Raw genomic sequence first — 19,983 nt, 5'->3', positions numbered from 1 at the left:
TATTTATTTGACATACTGATTTCTTTTCCTTTAGATATATACCTATTATTGGAATTGTGGGATCATATGATAGTTTATTTTTAATTTTATAAGGAACCTGTATACTGTTTTTCATAATGGCTGTACTAATTTATATTCCCACTAACAGTGTACAAGACTTTTATCTCTTTATATCCTCACTAGCATTTGTCATTTTTTTGTCTTTTTGATAATAGCATTCTAACTGGAGTGAGGTGATAGCTCACTGTGGTTTTGACGTGCATTTCCCTGATGATTAGTGATGTTGAGCATGTTTTCATTTATCTGTGAGCCATTTGTGTGTCTTCTTTTGAAAAATGTCTGTTTAGGCCTTTTGCCCATTTTCTATCAAATAGTTGTTTTGTTGCTATTGAATTTTTTGAGTTCCTTGTGTATTCTGGATATTAATCCCTTGTCAGATGTACAGTTTGCAAATATTTTCTTCCATTCTGTAGGTTGTTTTTTCACTTGGTTAGTTATTTCCTTTGCTGTATAGAAACTTTTAGCTTGGTGTAATTTCATTTGTCTATTTTTGTTTTGGAGTAGCTTGCACTTTTGGGGTCTTATCCAAAATATCCTTGCCCAGACCAATGTTATGAAACGTTTCCTCTATATTTTCTTTTAGTAGTTTTATCATTTCCCATCTTACATTTAAGTCTTTAATCTATTTCAAGTTGAGTTTTGTGTATGGTAAGATATAGGGTCTAGCTTCATTCTTCTGCATGTGGATTGCCAGGTTTCTCAGTTTTATTTATTTATTTATTTATTTATTTTGAGATGGAGTCTTGCCCTGTCTCCCAGGCTGGGGTGCAGTGGCACCATCTCGGCTCACTGCAACCTGGGTCTCCCAGGTCCAAGTGATTCTCCTGCCTCAGCTTCTTGAACAGCTGGGATTACAGGCACCCACCACCTTGCCCAGCTAACTTTTGTACTTTTAGTAGAGACGGGGTTTTGCCATGTTGGCCAGGCTGGTCTCAAACTCCTGACCTCAAGTGATCCGCCTGTCTCAGCCTCCCAAAGTGCTGGGGTTACAGGCATGAGCCACCATGCCTTGCCTATCTCAGTATTATTTATTAAGGAGACTATCCTTTATCCGCTGTGTGTTCTTGGCGCCTTTGTTGAAAACTAGTTGGCTGCAAGTGTATGAATCCATTTATGTTTTCTCTATGCGGTTCCATTGGTCTAGATGTCTGTTTCTCTGCCAGCACCAATGTTTTAGTTACTATCGCTTTGTAGTGAAATTTGAAGTCGATAGTGTGATGCCTTTAGCTTTGCTCTTTTTGCTCTGTTTGCTTTGGGTATCCAGGGTCTTTTGTGGTTTCATACAAATTTTAGGATTGTTTTTTCTATTCCTGTGAAGAATATCACTGATATTTTGATAGAAATTGAATTGAATCTGTACATTGCTTTTGATAGTATGGGCATTTTTAACAAGATTAGTTCTTTCAACCCATGAGAATTGAATATCTTTTCAATTATTTTTGTCTTCTTCAATTTCTTGCAATAATGTTTTGTAGATTTCAGTGTAGAGATTTTTCAAGACCTTGGTTAAATTTATTCCTATGTATTTTATTATTTTTTGTAGCCATTGCCAATGGGATAGCTTCTTGATTTCTTTTTCAGATAGTTTGCTATTAGTGTATAGAAATGCTGCTGATTTTTATACATTGATTTTGTATTCTGTAACTCTATTGAATTTGTTTATTAGTTTTTTTAGTGGAGTCTTTAGGATGTTCTATATATGATATGTCATCTGCAAAAAGGGGCAATTTAAGTTCTTTTCCAATTTTGATGTCTTTTCCTTCTTTCTCTTGCCTAATTGCTCTGGCTAGGACTTCCTGTAGTATGTTGAATAAAAGTGATGAAAACAGGCATTCTTGTCTTGTTCTAGATCTTAGAGGAAAAACTTTCAATATTTTCCAATTTTGTATAATATTAGCTGTTGATTTGCATGGCTTTTATTGTGTTGAGATGCATTCCTTCTATGTCTATTTTGTTGAGTTTTTAACATGAAAGGATGTTGAATTTGTCAAATGCTTTTCTGTATTTGTTCAAATGATCATATGGTGTTTGTGTTTCATTCTGTTAATGTGATATTTTATGTTTATTCATTTGTATATGTTGAATCATCCTTGTATCCTGGGATGAATTCCACTTGATCATGGTGAATGATCTTTTTAATGTGCTGTTAACTTTAATTTTGTTGACAATTTTTGCTTCTAGGTTTGTCAGGAATATTGACATACGGTTTTCTTTTTTGTTGTGACCTTATCTAGTTTTGTTATCAGGGTGATGCATAGATGAATTTGGAAATATTTCCCCTCTTCAATTTTCTGGAATAGTTTGAGTAGAATTTGTATTCTTCTTTAAATGTTTAGTAGAATTCAGCAGTGAAGCCATCAGGTACTGAGCTTTTCTTTGATGCAAGACTTTTTATCACTGATTTAATCTCATTGCTAATTCATCTGTTCACATTTTGTATTTCTTCATGATTCAATCTTGGTAGCTTACATGTGTCCAGGAATTTTTCCATTTCTTCTAGATTTGTCAAACTTGTCGGTATATAATTGTTTATAATAACCTCCTAGGGTCTTTTTTATTCCTTTGTTATCATTTGTAATGTCTCTTTTTTCATTTCTGACTTTGAGTCTTCCCTTTTTTTCTTTAGTCTGACTAAACGTTTGTTAATTTTGTTTATCTTTGAAAAAATCCAACTCTTTGGGTTTTTTGACCTTTTGTTGTCTCGTTTTATTTACCTGTGTTCTGATCTTTATTATTTCCTTCTTTCTATTAATTTTGGATTTAGTTTGTTCTCATTTTTCCTGAGGTGCAACGTTAGATTGTGTATTTGAGATCATTCTTTTTTTGTATATAGGTGTTTATTGCTATACACTTTCCTCTTAGAACTGCTTTTTCTGTATCCCATAGGTTTTTGGTAAGCTGTGTTTTCATTTTCACTTGTCTCAAGAAATTTTGAATGTCTCTTTTAATTTCTTTGTTGACCAATTGGTTGTTCAGGAGCATGTTGTTTAATTTGTATGTATTTGCAAAGTTTCTGAAGTTCTTCTTGCTTTCTTATTGATTTCTACTTTTATACTATTATAGTCAGAAAAAATAACTTGATATGATTTTAAAATTTGTTAAGACTTGTTTGTGACCTAATGTATAATCTATTCTGGAGACTGTTCCATGAGCAGTTGAGAAGAATGTATATTCTGCAGCTGTTGAGTGGAATGTTCTGTAAGTGTCTATTAGGTCCATTTTGTCTAGAGTGTAGTTTAGATTTGATATTTCTTTGTTAATTTTCTGTCTGGATGATCTGTTCTTTGCTGTGAGTGAGGTGTTGAAATTTTTTACTATCATTGTATTTCAGTCAATATCTCCCTTTGGTTTTATTAATATTTGCTTTATATATTTAGGTGCATACATATGAGCATTAATCTCTTACTGAGTTGAGTCCTTTGTCATTATGCAATGATCTTTTTTGTCTCTTTTTATAGTTTTAATTTAAAGTGTATCTTATCTAAGTATAACTATTTCTACTCTTTTCTGGTTTCCATTTTCATGGAATGTCTTCTTCCATTCTTTCATTTTCAGTCTATCTAAGTTATTACTAGTTAAATGATTCTTCAGAGGTAGCATATAGTTGGGTCTTTTTATGTTGGAAAGGAAAATGATTGGGCACTGCTTTTCATTAAAAAGAAAACCTTACCGAGGACTTCTGTAGCCTCATTATCTGCCTAAGTAATTTCTTCTTAATTCCTGTATCAATACTTTGGTTTCAGTTTATCTTTCTAGCTTCATTCTTCATTCTACAAACAGGCGTGCTCACTTGCCTTCTTCCCCCAAACTGACTTGTGAACAATGTCTTTAAAATACTTTCTATTTTCTCACCTGAGTATAATAAGTCTTCCAATCCTTCAACACTGTAACTCATACATCATCTCCATCATGATGCCTTCCATCATCTTCTCTATCTTTATGTCTACAGCATTTCAAGACCATATTTTTTATGTTATTATGTTTTTATTTTTTTGACATGTACATATTGGACTGTATGCCTTTTTTTGGAATTTTTTCCTTCTTCGTTTATAAAGTAGTAGAATGCAGAGACTAAGTTTTATTCATATACATTTTTCTATATAGTAGGTGCATGATACATGTTGATTGAATGATGACTTCTAATAAAGAATACAATTTGTATGGTAGAAAAGCAAAGGGTAAGTTAGAAAAAGGTAAAATCTTAAATAAGTATGTTAGAGTTTTATCTTTGCTTTTCAAACAAATGCTTCTTTAGCCACTGGGTTGCTGTTTATTCTCTGATCCTCAAACTAGAGGTTTTCTTAGTACTTTTCTTTTGCAGGTGAGATGCATAAAAGTGCAGAAAATAAGATATGTTTGGAACTACTTAGAAGGACAGTTCCAGAAAATTGGGTAAGTTGTTTTAGTGAGTACAGCCAAAGAAGAAAAATGTTATCTCAAAAATATTATTGCTAAATATGTTCTTTTCATTATTATTATTTTAGCTCTTTGGAAGACTGGCTCAGTTCTGCCAAGATACATCAAAAATTTGGATCAGGCTTGACAAGAGAAGAACAGGAGATTAGGTACCATGCATATTATTGCCTATACTAGCTCAAAAGGATTATTATCAGTTAGCCAAATAGACAGCTAGTAAGTAGTTATCTTAATGGATTAATATCAGAAAATATTGTAATGCTCTATTTAGTATTATTAAATTAAATCTTTCACATACATGATATTACATCATCTTCAGAGCAACCTTATGGGGCAGGTAGAACAGACATTATCACCATTTCCGTACAACAAATGAGAAATCTGAGGCTCAGAGGGGTTTCATGGCCAGAATGAGGTCACACAGATGGGAATTAGTAGTGGAAGAACTAAGTCCCACACTCCTGACTGCAGATGTAATGCTCTTTCTACTCCATACAATGTTTCTCAAGGTTATTATAATATAAAGTTGAGCCAGTTTAGGTTATAATCAAGAAATATATATTAGACCATGATAACGCAGTTACATAATAACCATGGAGCAGCAGCAGGACACCATGCAAGACGTGTAGCTCCACATTTCCAAATCAGTTATTAGGCAGAGGAGAGAGGTTTAGGGAGGGCACTGGTATGTCAAGAGTCTGTGGGCTTTGAACAAATATCTTTTCCTCTCTGGACCTTTGTTTCCCAATCATAGACAGGGGGAGAAAGACTCTTTAAAGGCCTTGCTGTTCTAAGTCTCTATGATTCACATGCTTCCGCCTTCGCCATTTCTAGTACTTTGAAGAGATGTAGAGCCTAGCAGAATCAGCATCACCTGGGAGCTTGTTAGAAATGAAGGATCTCAGACCACTTTTCATCCCATTGAATCAGAATCTTCATTTTAACAGTATCACCACATGATCTATATAAACATTAAAGTTTGAGAAGCACTGCTCTCATACATTTGACCAAGCTATTTAATCTGAGCATTGAGGTGGATGATACAGAGAAAGCAGTTAGTGTTTTCAACAGTAACATAACTCATAAAATGTCTTTCCTCTGCATAATCAAAGAAACACATCTCTGGGTTTTAGAGAAACTGAATCAAAAAGCTGAATAATTATGTGTGTAGAGCTATTTTTGAGATCACAGAGCCTTTCCACTCACATTAAAATACATTCTGAAGTTTTCCAGAACTTCTAAATAGGGGTAGGAAAGTAGAAACAGCATTTCCTTATCAATAAAAGTGATTTCTCTTAACTACCTCACTGTCTTACAGTAATAAAACGGGAATTGAGGAGAGACAGAGTTGGGAACATGCCAATCCTGAAAGTACTTGAATGAAACAATATTTAATGTTAAATACCCAAAATACCATTTAGGAAAATATTTAGACCTTGGGAAGAGTATAGTTCTAGAAGCAATATGGTCATATTTATCGTTTTTGCAACTGGGAGCCCTCACCTCCCATTATTTTCAGAAGGAGCAGAATGGTATATAACAAGGGAGACTTATGTTGGTCTCACAAGTGAGAAAGTGAACATGGAATAGACCTTTTTCTGAATAGGTGAGGAATCAGTTTTAATTTTATTATTTGTGGTGGAGTGATCTGTGATTTCTTTCTATAGGAGGTTAATATGTGGGCCTAATACTATTGATGTTGAAGTTACACCAATTTGGAAACTGCTCATCAAGGAGGTAATTTCTCCAGCATTTTCTCTTGGTATTGGACAGAAAATAAAGAAGTTTGGCTCTAGTGAAATAATCAGGAGTGCTACTTGTTAATAAGTAACTATATCATAGAATATATTTTGAAAGTATGCCAAGCATATTATCCTCATATCTCTTGCTTACTCTTTTTCTTCAAGTGATTCTTTTGCACATTGCCTTATGCAATATAGGATGTGAAACTCGTTGTACTTATTTACCATTTAATGGCTGGATGAATGTAATGTTTCTTTTCTTTTTTAATACTATGCTGCTTAACTTGTTTTAACTTCATGAAACTCAATTTTTTTAAGCTAATCCTTTTGTTAGGTAACAGATACAATTTCCTTGGTGCCTAAGATTGTAGGAAGAAAAAAACCCATTTATTCAGCCTTCTTAGTACTGCTGATCTCAAGGTATAAGATGAAATTTTCCTTTTGGACCCTATCACTGAGCTCAAAATTTTTTCACTTTACAGCGATTATCATCAAACTATAGCCCTCTAGCTGTACTCTGGCTTCCCTGTGCTCTCTCCACTCCTTGCCTTAAATAAAGCTTGCTAAACTTCAGGTACTTTTAAAAGATTTCCAGCAAGCCATCAAGCATGAAAGAAAGTAAAACAAACCAATAGGGAATGTTTCTGTGTGCTGCCTTTCTAACCAGAAGAAAGGTTTGCCATTCCTGCTTTAGACAGAGGGAAACCAACTAGGGGGAATTTAAGTAAAGGCACAGCATGTTTTTGACCAAAGCAGAATTAAAGCTGTTGAAGTTAACAGCTACTCTCTCGCAGTGTTCTAGATGCTCTATTACAGCTTACTGCTTTCAGCACAGCTCTCTACTTATGAGAATGTGCAGTCTTCAACTCACCCATTAATCAAGTTCCTTAATGACGTCAAATATGGCAGGTGTTGTATCATAGAGAACAAGAGACTAGAAAGTATTTTAACTTTGTAAACCTGAACTAATACTTCACCTTTCTGAAGGCCAGTAAATGTAGACAGGAGGTGACAACATCTACTCCTTAAATAACTATTGTGATGGCCAACATGTCAATACATGAGACACTACTTTGTAAATTATAAAGTGAGGCAGTGATTAAAAGTAAGTGCTCTGGGGTCAGATTGCCTGTGTTTAAGTCTTGGGTCTGTGGCAATCATAGTCGCATGACTTTGGACATATTTCTCAAGCTCTAAGGTTCAGTTTCTTTATCATTACAATGGAGATAAGTAACAACTTCTGGTTAATAAGGTAACTGTGGGAATTCAATGAGAAAATTCAAGTAAAGTTGCTTAGAGCAGTGTCTGGCACATGTCAATTGCCGAATAAATATAATAAGAATATTGTGTGGGATGATGTACGTCATGAAGATGATTATGAAAACAAGTAAACAAAGAGTTAAGTGTGAAGCCTAAAAATCTCCCTTGTCTTCCTGTTTTTATGTCTGCCAACAGGTTCTAAATCCATTTTATATATTTCAACTCTTCAGTGTCTGTTTGTGGTTTAGTGAAGACTATAAGGAATATGCTTTTGCCATCATAATCATGTCCATAATTTCCATATCTTTGACAGTATATGATCTCAGAGAGGTGAGTTTTTCTATTAATTCTATGGTTTCATAAAGGGAAGGATAGTGACTTTATTAAAAATTTGTTAGAAAGGAGAATCGGGAAATAGTCACTTCCTACTCCGTAGTAAATGAGAGCAAGTTTGTAAATACCTAGCACAGTAACTAGTGTTCAACAATTTAGTCCTTTCCCTTTCCTCCCATTCCAACCCCTAACCTTTGAAGTTATTTTTCCTCTCTCTTTAATTTACTCAAGACTAATTAGCCAGAACAACATCCAAAGGTTTATGAATTGTGAATATGTGAAAAAATGTATGTAGAGAATACTGCTGGGACTTGAGGATGGTGGAAGAGAGCTGGAAGGTGGAGGAGTCTATTTAATATGAACTCCTTTGCCATTTATGTTTGGCTGGTACTCATTTGTCAAGGCCCCAGTCCAACTCCTGGCTTTCTTTATGCCTACACCAGGTTTCTAGATGCTGTTGGAAAAAAAAATTACATGGAACAGATTGGTTGGTTGCACTATAAATCCGTGAATGCCAACCTCATCTGGACAAGGCTTCTGTTCATCTCTAATCAAGGTGCTCTTCCGTTCTCTGAAGTTAAGGTTTCAAGCCATCTCTGTCCTCTGGTGTCTGAGACGCCCATCTTCTCATATTCCACCCTTTCTTTAATTCAGCAGATATCACTATTTCACAAAAAAAGATGGAAGCCATAAGACAGAAAATTGCCCAACTCCCCACTTTCCGAGTGCCAAATGACTCATCTCTGCAGCCCCCTCCTTCCCTGAACTCTCATTCCAGTGAAGGAAGTGCCCTTCGCCAGTGCTTGAGAGACCATCCTCTCCCACCTTCTTGGGGTGCTTATGCAGTCCATGAAAGACTCCTCTCTTCTCTCTTCAAGAGCCTTCCCATCAACTTTTAACATTCTCAAGTTCTCCCAACTTAAAAACAAAACTCAAACAAACAAAATAATTTCTTCTCTTGACTGTGCTTCTGCCTTCAGCTACTGCTATATCACTCTTCTTCCATTCACAGTAAAACTTCTAGAGTCTTTGTGTCTATTATCATTACTTACTCATCTTCCTCTTACTTTTCACTCATGCCGACATGCCTTGCTCCCTCATGACTCCATTTAAACAAATCTTGTGAAGGTTGCCACTGTGATCCCAAAGCCCATAGATCATTTTAAAATTTAAAAAGTTCTTTTAAAATTAGCTGTTTTTTTCCTTAACAGGAAGGGCAATATGTGGCTATGATAAAAATAAAATTCAAACCGAACAAAAGAGTGTGAATAAAAATTAAGGCTCCCTCCTGTTGGGAAAACTTCCCAGTGTTCAGGTCCTCTTTCAAGATACATCCACTAGGACCATATTTTCTGTATACTTTTAGTTATATTAAATGCATGTGCATTAATTTGTTTTACAGAATGAGTATATTCTATGTGTACTGTTCTGCACTTGAATTGTATTTATTTATTTATTTTTGAGATGGAGTTTTGCTTTTGTCACCCAGGCTGGAGTGCAGTGGCATGATCTTGGCTCACTGCAAGCTCTGCCTCCTAGGTTCAAGCAATTCTCCTGCCTCAGCTGCCTAAGTAGCTGGGATTACAGGCATGTGCCACCACACCCGGCTAATTTTTGTATTTTTAGTCAAGACTAGGTTTCACTATGTTAGTCTGGATGGTGTTGATCTCCTGACCTCCACTGAGCCACCCGCCTCAGCCTCCCAAAGTGCTGGGATTACAGGCGTGAGCCACCATGCCCAGCCTCCACTTGAATTTCTTACCTATTGTATCCTAAATATCTTTCTGCATCTGCACAAATACATTTTCTCTAGATGTACCATAATTTTTAACCAGTCCAATATTGATATATATTTGGTTGTTTCTAGTCTTTTGCTACTAAGACAATGCTGCAAGAACATCCTTGCACATATATCTTTTCATGCATCTATATATACATATACATGTGCACACATATTACATATGTATACATATGTATATAACAAGTATATATGCTTACAAATATCTGTATTGGTATAGAGATAGAAAATTTCTGCAATTGAAATTACCTAGTCATAAGCTAGGTACACTATTTTAACACATGTTGTCAAAATGCCTCTTTAAAAAGTAATATTGGCCAAGTGTGGAGGCTCACACCTGTAATCCCAGAATTTTGGGAGGCTGAAGTGGCAGGATAGCTTAGACCCAGCAGTTCAAACCAGCCTGAGCAACATAGTGAGACCTCGTCTCTCTATGTATATAAAAAAGTAATACCAATTTACATTCCTTACAACAGTAGATAAGTGTTTTTCTTATCTTTGCCAATATAAGTGAAAATAGAATTCAGTAATTCTAATCACATGTTTTCCATTACGAGTTGAGCATTTCTTCACACTTTAAGCCATTCACATTTCTTTGACTGTGAACTCTGAGTCCTTTATTAATTTTTATTGGGTTCTTGGTGTTTTGCTTGCTAATGTTATGGTCCCCCTGCAGCGGATATTTTTTTTCCCCAGTACAGATTTCGCTAAACCTCTCAGTTGGATTTGACACAGTTAACTGCTCCATTCTTTCTGAAGCACTCTTTTCCTTGGCTTCAGTGACAACATACTCTCCATCCTCTCCAGTTGCTCTTTTCCATTCTCTTTTGATAGCTCATCCTTCTCTATCTGACTTTTAAAAAATGAGTGTTCCAAAGTCAAAACAACATGAAAATGCATTTAATGTAAAGGCTCCATTTTTCTCTCCCACTCCACTTGGCCAACTGCTTACATTAGTTTCTTGTGTAATCTTCCAAAAAAGTTTTTAGGCAAATGAAGTAAATATATGTATTTTCTTTTTTTCTTATGTAAGTGGTAGCATAATTACCTTATTTTCTAACTTGCTATTTAAAAAATTACTATTAATATATCTTAAGGATCTTTTCATTTAAGTACATAAAAGATTCTTCATTATTTTTATAGCTGTACATGCCAATGACTTCTAAAGGCATATGCTAATGACTTTCAAATTTGTATATGTGTCTCAAATCCAGATATCTCTTTTCAGTTCCAGACTCATAGCTTCAACAACCTATTTGATATCCCCACCTTAATATCAAAAAATTACCTTAAATTCAACACTTTTCGACATAAAACTCAAGAACTCTTCTCCTCAAATCTGCACTTAGGTTTATCTGATTTGGTAGCAGATGCTACTGACCATTCCGTTGCACAAGCCAGAAATCTGGTTGCCAGGCTTGAAACTTTCTTTCTTTTTCCCCTTCAACTACACAGAAAATCCTTTGATTTTTCCTTCCTAAATATCCCTTGGCATCCCTCACTTTTTTCCACCCTGCCACTATTGTGTTTCAAGTTAGCATAATTTTCTACCTTGCAATCACCTCCCATCTGGCCTCCGTACATCGTTCTTGCAGAATATGATTATTTACATGCTTTTATCACTAAAATGCTTCAAAATATTCCCATTGCTCTTACAAACACTTCTAAATCTCATCGCATACTTTAAAGCTTTGCCTCAACGTTCACAAACTTTTTAGTTTCTAGAGCTCTTTAAACTCTTAAAAATCACTGAGGATCTCTAAGAGTTTTTAATCTTTTAAACATTTGTTATTTACCAAATTAAGAATTAAAACTCAGAATCATAAAACATTTATTAATTTAAAATAATAATAACATGTATATATACATATATATTTAAATACAACTGTATTTTCTGAAATAAAAATAATTTAGCAGGAGAATGGCATTATTTTATGTTTTTGCAATCTCTTTATGTTTGGTTTAATAGAAGACAATTGGATTTTCCTTTTTTTTTTTTTTTGGCTTATAAGGAACAGAATTTACTTCTTTAGTTATGGAGGCTGCAAAGTTCAAGATCAAGACACCAGCAGATGCAGTGTCTGGTGCGGTCTCTCTTCCTGGTTCAGAGATGGCACCTTCCTATTGCATCCTCACATGGTGGAAGAGACAAGGCGTCTCTCCTGGGCCTCTTCTATAAGGGCACTAAAATTATTCATGACCTAATCACCTTTCAAAGGCCCCTTCTAATATCATCATCTCGGGGGCTAGGATTTCAACATATGAATTTTGGGTCACATTCAGACTGTGGCAGTCGTTTAAAAATTTCTGTATCAATTGATTTTAATACTTTGATGATCATATTTCTTTTTTTATTTCCGACAATTGGATTTTCATAACTGCTTCTGCATTTAGTCTGTTGTGATATTAAACACTACTCAGCCTCTGGACGTCTCCACTGTACACTAGTGCGAGAATAAGATTCTAAAAGGCAATTAACATCTTAGTGCTATTATGAAAAGAGTATACCTGCTCAGCCTCTGTGGAACATTCCTGAAAACCCCCAGGAATCCTCAGGCCACTCTCTAAGGACTGCTGCTCCACCTGTACATGTAACTGCTGCTCCACCTGTACGTGTAACTGCTGCTCCACCTGTACGTGTAACTGCTGCTCCACCTGTACGTGTAACTGCTGCTCCACCTGTACGTGTAACTGCTGCTCCACCTGTACGTGTAACTGCTGCTCCACCTGTACGTGTAACGGCTGCTCCACCTGTACGTGTAACTGCTGCTCCACCTGTACCTGTAACGGCTGCTCCACCTGTATGTGTAACTGCTGCTCTACCTGTACCTGTAACTGCTGCTTTGACTTATTTCTCCTGCCTTCATTCACCCAGCATCTCCCTTGCTTTCTGCCTTCCAGATGCACTAGTCTTTTTGTTTCCTGAAACATACTCTTTTTTTGTAACCTCAGAACATTTCGATATGTCACCTGGAATTGTCCATTTTTTTTCCTCTTCACGATTTGCCCTTACCCCTTGACTAAATAACTCCTACTCAGATCTTAAGTTCAATGTCACTTCTTCAGGGGAGATTTCTCCGGATTGATTCCCTTTGCTATATATGATCCAAAAGTACTTTATTTTTTCTTCTTATTCCTGATTGCCATTACGCATTTATATATGTAGTTACTTGATTAAAACCTATTTTTCTCAGTAGGCTGTAAATTTCTTTGTGTTAAGAACCGTATCTCTTTTGTTCATTCTATTCCTGAAATATTAAAGTTTGCTCAATAAATGTTTGTTGATTAATGCACAAATGTGTAAAAGAATGAGTTACTCAAAAGCAGAACACCCTGTCTTTTTGACATTGGCTTATTCTGTTAATCATTTTTAGAATATATTTATCAGATTCGCAAATAATTTGAAGCTAGGGAATTTAGGAAGCATCTTAAATGACAAAATCAGGACGACAAAATGAACACACTAAATGATTGGGACTTTTAACCCCCAGAATCAAGTAGGAGGTCTTTTACACAATAGTTTTCCAATAATGTGGAATCAAATATAATTGTGTTTTTTGTTTGTTTCTGTTACTGATTCACGCTCAATATCTCATATATTTCATGTATTAGAACAACAAATATTATGAGGAAATAGTAGGAACCACCATACTCCTTATTTATTTATTATTTATTTATTTATTTATTTATTTATTTATTTATTTATTTATTTTGAGACAGAGTCTTGCTCTGTCGCCCAGGCCGGAGTTCAGTGTCAAAAACTCTTCTGAGTGGAAAGAGCATGCTGGGAAATTCCTTTCTGCTGAAGAAAACATACTTATTGCTGGGTGAAGAGCACTAGGAGTTGGATGCTTTTTCAATTAAATAATGAGTACTTAGTCCTTTGTTTTTAGCCGGTACATTCCATTCAACTGGTGATAAGACAGTGCTCCACCTTTAAAGAAGCCTAGCACCTTAATAATACCTAGAAACTATGCTTAAATAGATAAGACTTTTCCATTTTCCCTTCTTTTCCAGCAATCTGTAAAACTCCACCATCTCGTCGAGTCACATAATAGCATTACGGTCTCTGTATGCGGGAAAAAAGGTAAGTTCCATTATTTTAGATCTATATGGTATTCACATGGAATCAGAAAAGAATTTAAATTTGTATTTCTGATTGCTACTGTTATTCCCATCTTCATATTCATTTCTCCTTAGGCATTTGTTCAAAGGGATGAGAAACTTAAGATTTTTTTTTACCTTAAAAACTACTTTAGACAGGGTGCGGTGGCTCACGCCTGTAATCCCAGCACTTTGGGAGGCCGAGGTGGGCTGATCACGAGGTCAGGAGATCCAGACGATCCTGGCTAACACGGTGAAACCCTGTCTCTACTAAAAATACAAAAAATTAGCTGGGCGTGGTGGCGGGCACCTGTAGTCCCAGCTACTCGGGAGGCTGAGGCAGGAGAATGGTGTGAACCCGGGAGGTGGAGCTTGCAGTGAGCCGAGATCGCACCACTGCACTCCAGCCTGGGCAACAGAGCGAGACTCCATCTCAAAAACAAAACAAAACAAACAAACAAACAAACAATAAAACTACTTTATTGGGGTGGAATTAACATTTGGTAAACTTAACATATTTACAGTGTAGAATTTGGTAAGTTTGGCATATGTATATTCCCATGAAACTATCATAATCCTCAAGGTAATGACCATTCATCACTCCCAAAAGTTGCCTTGTTCCTGTTTCTAGTTTTTTTCTCTCCCGCTTCCTCCCACCTCCCCCATCCCTCAGGCAATCATTTATCAGTTGTCTGTCACTGTAGATTCATTTCCAGGCTCAATATTATATATAAATGATATTTTACAGTATGTATTCTTTGGGTCTTTTATAATATATTTTTGGTTAATTTTGAGGGGGATCAAAGTTCATAGTTATTTTGGGATTTATCCATTTTTTTAAGTGTATCAGTCATTGATTCCTTTTATTTCTGAGGCTATCTCAGTGTATGGACATACTAGTTCATCCATTCACCTGTTGATGCATATTTGGGTTCCAGTCTTTGGCTATTCCAAGTAATGGTGCTATGATCATTTAGATACAAGCCGTGTATAGACATGCTCTTTCATTTCTTATGGGAAAATACCTAGCTATAGAACAGCTGGGTCATGTACTAGATAGATATTTAACATTTTAAGAAACTGCCAATCTTTTGTCCAAAGCAGGGGCACCGTTTTACACTAGCAGTGTATGAGAGTTCCAGGTGCTCCACATTCTTGACAACACTTGGTATGGTTAGTCATTTTTATTTTGGCCACTTTGGTGTGTGGTAGGGTCTCATAACTGTTTTAATTTGCATTTCCCTAATGACTAATGGCATTGAACATCTTTTCAAATGCTTATTTGCTGCTCATATATCTTTTTTGGTGAAGTATTTGTTCAAATCTGTTGTTTATTAGATTATTTTTATTATTAAAATTGAGAGTTTATTCTACATTATGGATACAAGTCCTTTGTCAGATAAATGATTTGCAAATATTTTCTCTCAGTCTATGACTTACCTTCCCATTCTCTTTACAGTCTTTTTCAAACAGCAGACATTTTTATTTTTGTTAAAGTCCAGTTTATCAATATTTTCTTTTGTGGATCATGCTTTTGATGTAATTTCTAAGATATTTTTGTTAAGGTCACCATGATTTTCTGTATTGTCTTTCAGAGTTTTAGGTTTTACATGTAGTTCTATATTACATTTTGAATTTTGTTTTTGTTTTTTTTTGGATTGAGGGTCATTTTTTGCAAACAGATATCCAAATGTTCCAATACCGTTTGCTGAAAAGATTATCTTTTCTCCACCAAATTGACTTTTCACCTTTTGTCAAAAATCAATTGTTCACATATAGGTGGATCTATTTCTTGATTTCCTACCCAATTTTATTGACCTATTTGCTTTTTTACATCAATACCATACAAAGTTGCTTTATAATAAGTCTTGAAATAGGGTAATGTTAGTCCTACAGTTTTGCTCTTCTCTTTTAGAGTTATTTTAACACTATTGAGCCCTTTGGGTTTCCATATGACTTTTGAACTCAACCTGTCAATTTCTTTAAAAAATGCTGGGATTTCTTTACAATTACAATAATTTATAGAAATACAGGCTTAAGTTTGTAAATCTTTACAAGCTCATTTAAAAATCTGTTAGAATTCCTCATTCAGTACTAATATGAAATGTACAATAACATAAACAATGGTCACAAATAAGATTCAAAGATGCCAATGTTTTATGAGATATTTTCCATAACCTGGGGTTGCTTCCTTAGAGTATTCCTAAGATGTCTACTGATCTGTCTGTTAAAGTCATGCAGTGGGAACAAATGTCGATTTTCTTTGCCAAGAAAATACCATAGATGAATATTAAAAACAGTTCTGTAAGCCAAAATTCACATCTGCACACACTAAAATGTAGCTCTTTTTTAAAAAAATAATAATTTGTAATACATTCTGAAAAACACAAAAATGCTGTACACCTGGCTGGGTTACCAGTGTTTAGCCATAAATGCAGTGATACAGATTATGCAGTTACTGAAACTGGTAAGTGTATTCTAAATTGTGGAAATATGTATGTGTTTTTGTATTATAACCTTTTTGGCATCTATTTCAGGCTTGTTTATAATATATACATATGTAGAATATAAAGTTCAAAACATGCTCTAGTGATGTAACCAACCAATTAAAGGAAATAAAATATTTTTAAGGGGAATATAAGTTTTTTTCTGGTTAAAAATATTTATTTATTTATTTTGGTATATGAATAAGTTCTTTCATGGTGATTTCTGAGATTTTGGTGCACCCATCACCTGAGCAGTGTACACTGTACCCAGTGTGTACTCTTTTATCTTTCACTCCCCTTCCACCCTTTCCCCTGAATCCCCAAAGTGCATTGTGTCATTCTTATGCCTTTGCGTCCTCATAGCTTAGCTCCCACTTATGAGTGAGAACATAGGATGTTTAGTTTTCCATTCCTGAGTTACTTCGCTTAGAATAATAGTCTCCAATTTCATCCAGGTTGCTGCAAATGCCATTATTTCATTTTTTATGTCTGTATGGTATTCCATGTTACATATATGCCACATTTCCTTTATCCACTCGTAGATTGATGGGCATTTGGGCTTGTTGCATATTTTTGCAGTTACAAATTGTGCTGCTCTAGACATGCACGTGCAAGTATTCTTTTCATATAATGACTTATTTTCCTCTGGGTAGATAGTCAGGAGTGGAATTGCTGGATCAAACGGTAGATTTACTTTTAGTTCTTTAAAGAATCTCCATACTGTTTTCCATAGCAGTTTTACTCATTTACATTCCCACCAACAGTGTAAAAGTGTTCCTTTTCACCACATCCTCGTGAACATCTATTATTTTTTGATTTTTTGATTATGGCCGTTCTTGCAGGAGTAAGATGATATCACATTGTGGTTTTGATTTGCATTTCCCTGACCATTAGTGATGTTGAGCACTTTTTCATATGTTTCTTGGCCATCTTTATATCTTCTTTCAAGAGTTGTCTATTCATGTTCTTAGCCCAATTTTTGATGGCATTGTTTGTTTTATTATTGCTGATTTGTTTGAGTTCCTCGTAGATTCTGGGTATTAGTCCTTCAACAGAAGTATAGATTGCAAAGATTTTCTCCCACTCTGTGGTTGTTCTGTTTATTCTGCTGGTTATTTCTTTTGCTGTGCAGAAGCTTTTCAGTTTAATTAAGTAATTAAGTACCGTGCATTTATCTTTATTTATTTATTTATTTGCATTTGCTTTTGGGTTCTTGTTATGAAGTCTTTGGCTAAGCCAATGTCTAGAAGAGTTTTTCCAATGCTATCTTCTAGGATTTTTATGGTTTCAAGTCTTAGATTTAAGCCTTTGATCCATCTTGAGTTGATTTTTGTATAAGGTGAGAGAAGAGGATTCAGTTTCATTCTCTACATGTGGTTTGCCGATTATCCCAGCACCATTTGTTGACTAGGATGACCTTTCCCCACTTGTTGTTTTTGTTCACTTTGTCAAAGATCAGTTGGCTGTAAGTGTTTGGCTTTATTTCTAAGTTCTCTATTGTGTTCCATTGGTCTATATCCCCATTTTTATACTAGTACCATGCTGTTTTGGTGACTGTGGTCTTATAGTATAGTTTGAAGTTGGGTAATGTGATGCCTCCAGATTTGTTCTTTTTGCTTTGTCTTGCTTTGGCTATGCAGACTCTTTCTTAGTTCCATATGAATTTTAGGATTATTTTTTCTAGTTCTGTGAAGAATGATGATGGTATTTTCATGGGAATTGCATTGAATTTGTAGATTGATTTTGGCAGTATGTTCATTTTTACAATATTGATTCTACCCATCCATGAGCATGGGACATATTTCCATTTGTTTGTATCGTTTATAATTTCTTGCAGCAGTGTTTTTTAGTTTTCCTTATAGAGGTCATTCACCTCTTTGTTTAGGCATATTTCTAAGTATTTTATTGTATTTTGCAGCTATTATAAAAGGGGTTGCATTCTTGACTTTTTTTCTCAGCTTGTTCACTGTTGGTGTGTAGCAGAACTACTGATTTGTATACATTAATTTTGTATCCTGAAACTTTACTGAATTCATTAAGCAGTTCTAGGAGCTGTTTGGATGAGCCTTTAGGGTTTTCTTGGTATACTATCATATCATCGGTGAACAGCAACAGTTTGACTTCCTCTTTACTGATTTGAGTGCCCTTTATTTCCTTCTCTTGTCTGATTGTTCTGGCTAGAACTTCCAATATTATGTTGAATAGAAGTGGTGAATGTGGGCATCCTTGTCTTATTCCAGTTCTCAGGGGAAATGCTTTCAACTTTTCCCCATTCAGTATAATGTTAGCTGTGGATTTGTCATAGGTGCCTTTTATTACCTTAAGCTATGTCCCTTCTATGCCAATTTTGCTGAGGGTTTTAATAATAAAGTGATGCTGGATTTTGTCAAATGCTTTTTCTGCATCTATTGAGATGATCATGTGATTTTGTTTTCAATTTTCTTTATGTGGTGTATCACATTTATTGACTTGTGGATGTTAAATCATCCCTGCATTCTTGGTATGAAACCCACTTGATCATGGTGGATTATCTTTTTGATATGCTGCTGGATTCAGTTAGCTAGTATTTTGTTGAGGATTTTTGCATCTATGTTCATCAGGGACATTGGTCTGCAGTTTTCTTTTTTTGTTATGTCCTTCCCTGGTTTTGGTATTAGGGTGATACTGGCTTCAAAAAATGATTTAGGGAGGATTTCCTCTTTCTCTATCCTGTGGAATAGTGTCAATAGAATTGATACCAGTTTTTCTTTGAATGTCTGATAGAATTCAGCTATGAATCCATCTGGTCCTGGACTTTTTTTTCTTGGTAACTTTTTAAATACCATTTTAATCTTGCTGCTTGTTATTGGTCTGTTCACATTTTTCCTGGTTTAACCTAGCAGGGTTGTATATTTCCAGGAATTTATCCATCTCCTCTAAATTTTCTAGGTTATTTGCATAAAGGTGTTCATAGTATCCTTGAATGATCTTTTGCGTTTCTGTGTTATCAGTTGTAATATCTCTCGTTTTGTTTCTAATTGAGCTTATTTGGATCTTCTGTCTTCTTTTCTTGGTTAATCTCACTAATGGTCCATCAATTTTATTTATCTTTTCAAAGAGCCAGCTTTTTGTTTAATTTATCTTTTGTGGGCTTTTTTTTGTTTCAATTTCATTTAGTTCTGCTCTGATCTTGGTCATTTATTTTCTTCTGCTGGGTTTGAGTATGGTTTATTCTTGTTTCTCTAGTTCCTTGAGGTGTAACCTTAGATTGTCTATTTGTGCTCTATCAGACTTTTTGATGTAGGCATAAAAAATGTTGGGATTTTTATTGGGATTGTGTTGAACCTATAGATACATTTATGGAAAATTGACATAGTAACATGTTTCAGTCTTTTGCTCTATGAGTATAACACTGCTTCATTTGTTTAGGTCTTTGATTTCTTTCACAGTGTTTTGAAGTTTTCAGTGTATGGGTCTTACACATTTTTTCTCAGACTTATTCTTAAGTAATTCATATTTTTGATGCTATTGTAAATGATATTTTAAAATTTAAATGTTCAGTTGTTCATTTGCTAGTAGTTCCATCATGCGAACGTGCTGATCAGTAGTTTGCTTCACACTAAGGAGAGACCCTCGGCAGATCTTCGTGGCTCTCCCCTGGACAGTTACCTCCCCAGCACTCTGCTCTGTGAACTCAAGCTGCCAAGATCTCCATCGATGCTCATCTTTGTGTTCTGAACTCAGTAGTTGTCTGGACTTGGTCTGGTTTCCCTTCTCTGCATAGTGGCTTGGAAACTCTTTAAAG

The 19,983-nt window shown here is 35.2% G+C and overlaps 1 protein-coding gene across 1 annotated transcript in view; it reads left to right on the top strand.

Annotated features, from left to right (window-relative positions):
* The window catches only part of ATP13A4 (ATPase 13A4), a 203,815-nt gene that overhangs the window by 102,883 nt on the left and 80,949 nt on the right, over positions 1-19,983 (top strand). The window contains exons 7-11 of the mRNA XM_024244544.3: positions 4,382-4,452; positions 4,545-4,625; positions 6,144-6,213; positions 7,674-7,808; positions 13,627-13,696. Of these exons, the coding sequence (XP_024100312.2) occupies positions 4,382-4,452; positions 4,545-4,625; positions 6,144-6,213; positions 7,674-7,808; positions 13,627-13,696 (427 nt within the window). The remainder of the gene's footprint in view (positions 1-4,381; positions 4,453-4,544; positions 4,626-6,143; positions 6,214-7,673; positions 7,809-13,626; positions 13,697-19,983) is intronic.

The sequence above is a fragment of the Pongo abelii genome, chromosome 2 (genome assembly GCF_028885655.2).
Source record: "Pongo abelii isolate AG06213 chromosome 2, NHGRI_mPonAbe1-v2.0_pri, whole genome shotgun sequence".
Lineage (NCBI taxonomy): Eukaryota > Metazoa > Chordata > Mammalia > Primates > Hominidae > Pongo > Pongo abelii.
Note: the sequence above shows the minus strand (reverse complement) of the source record. Positions and strands in the feature narration are given on the sequence as shown.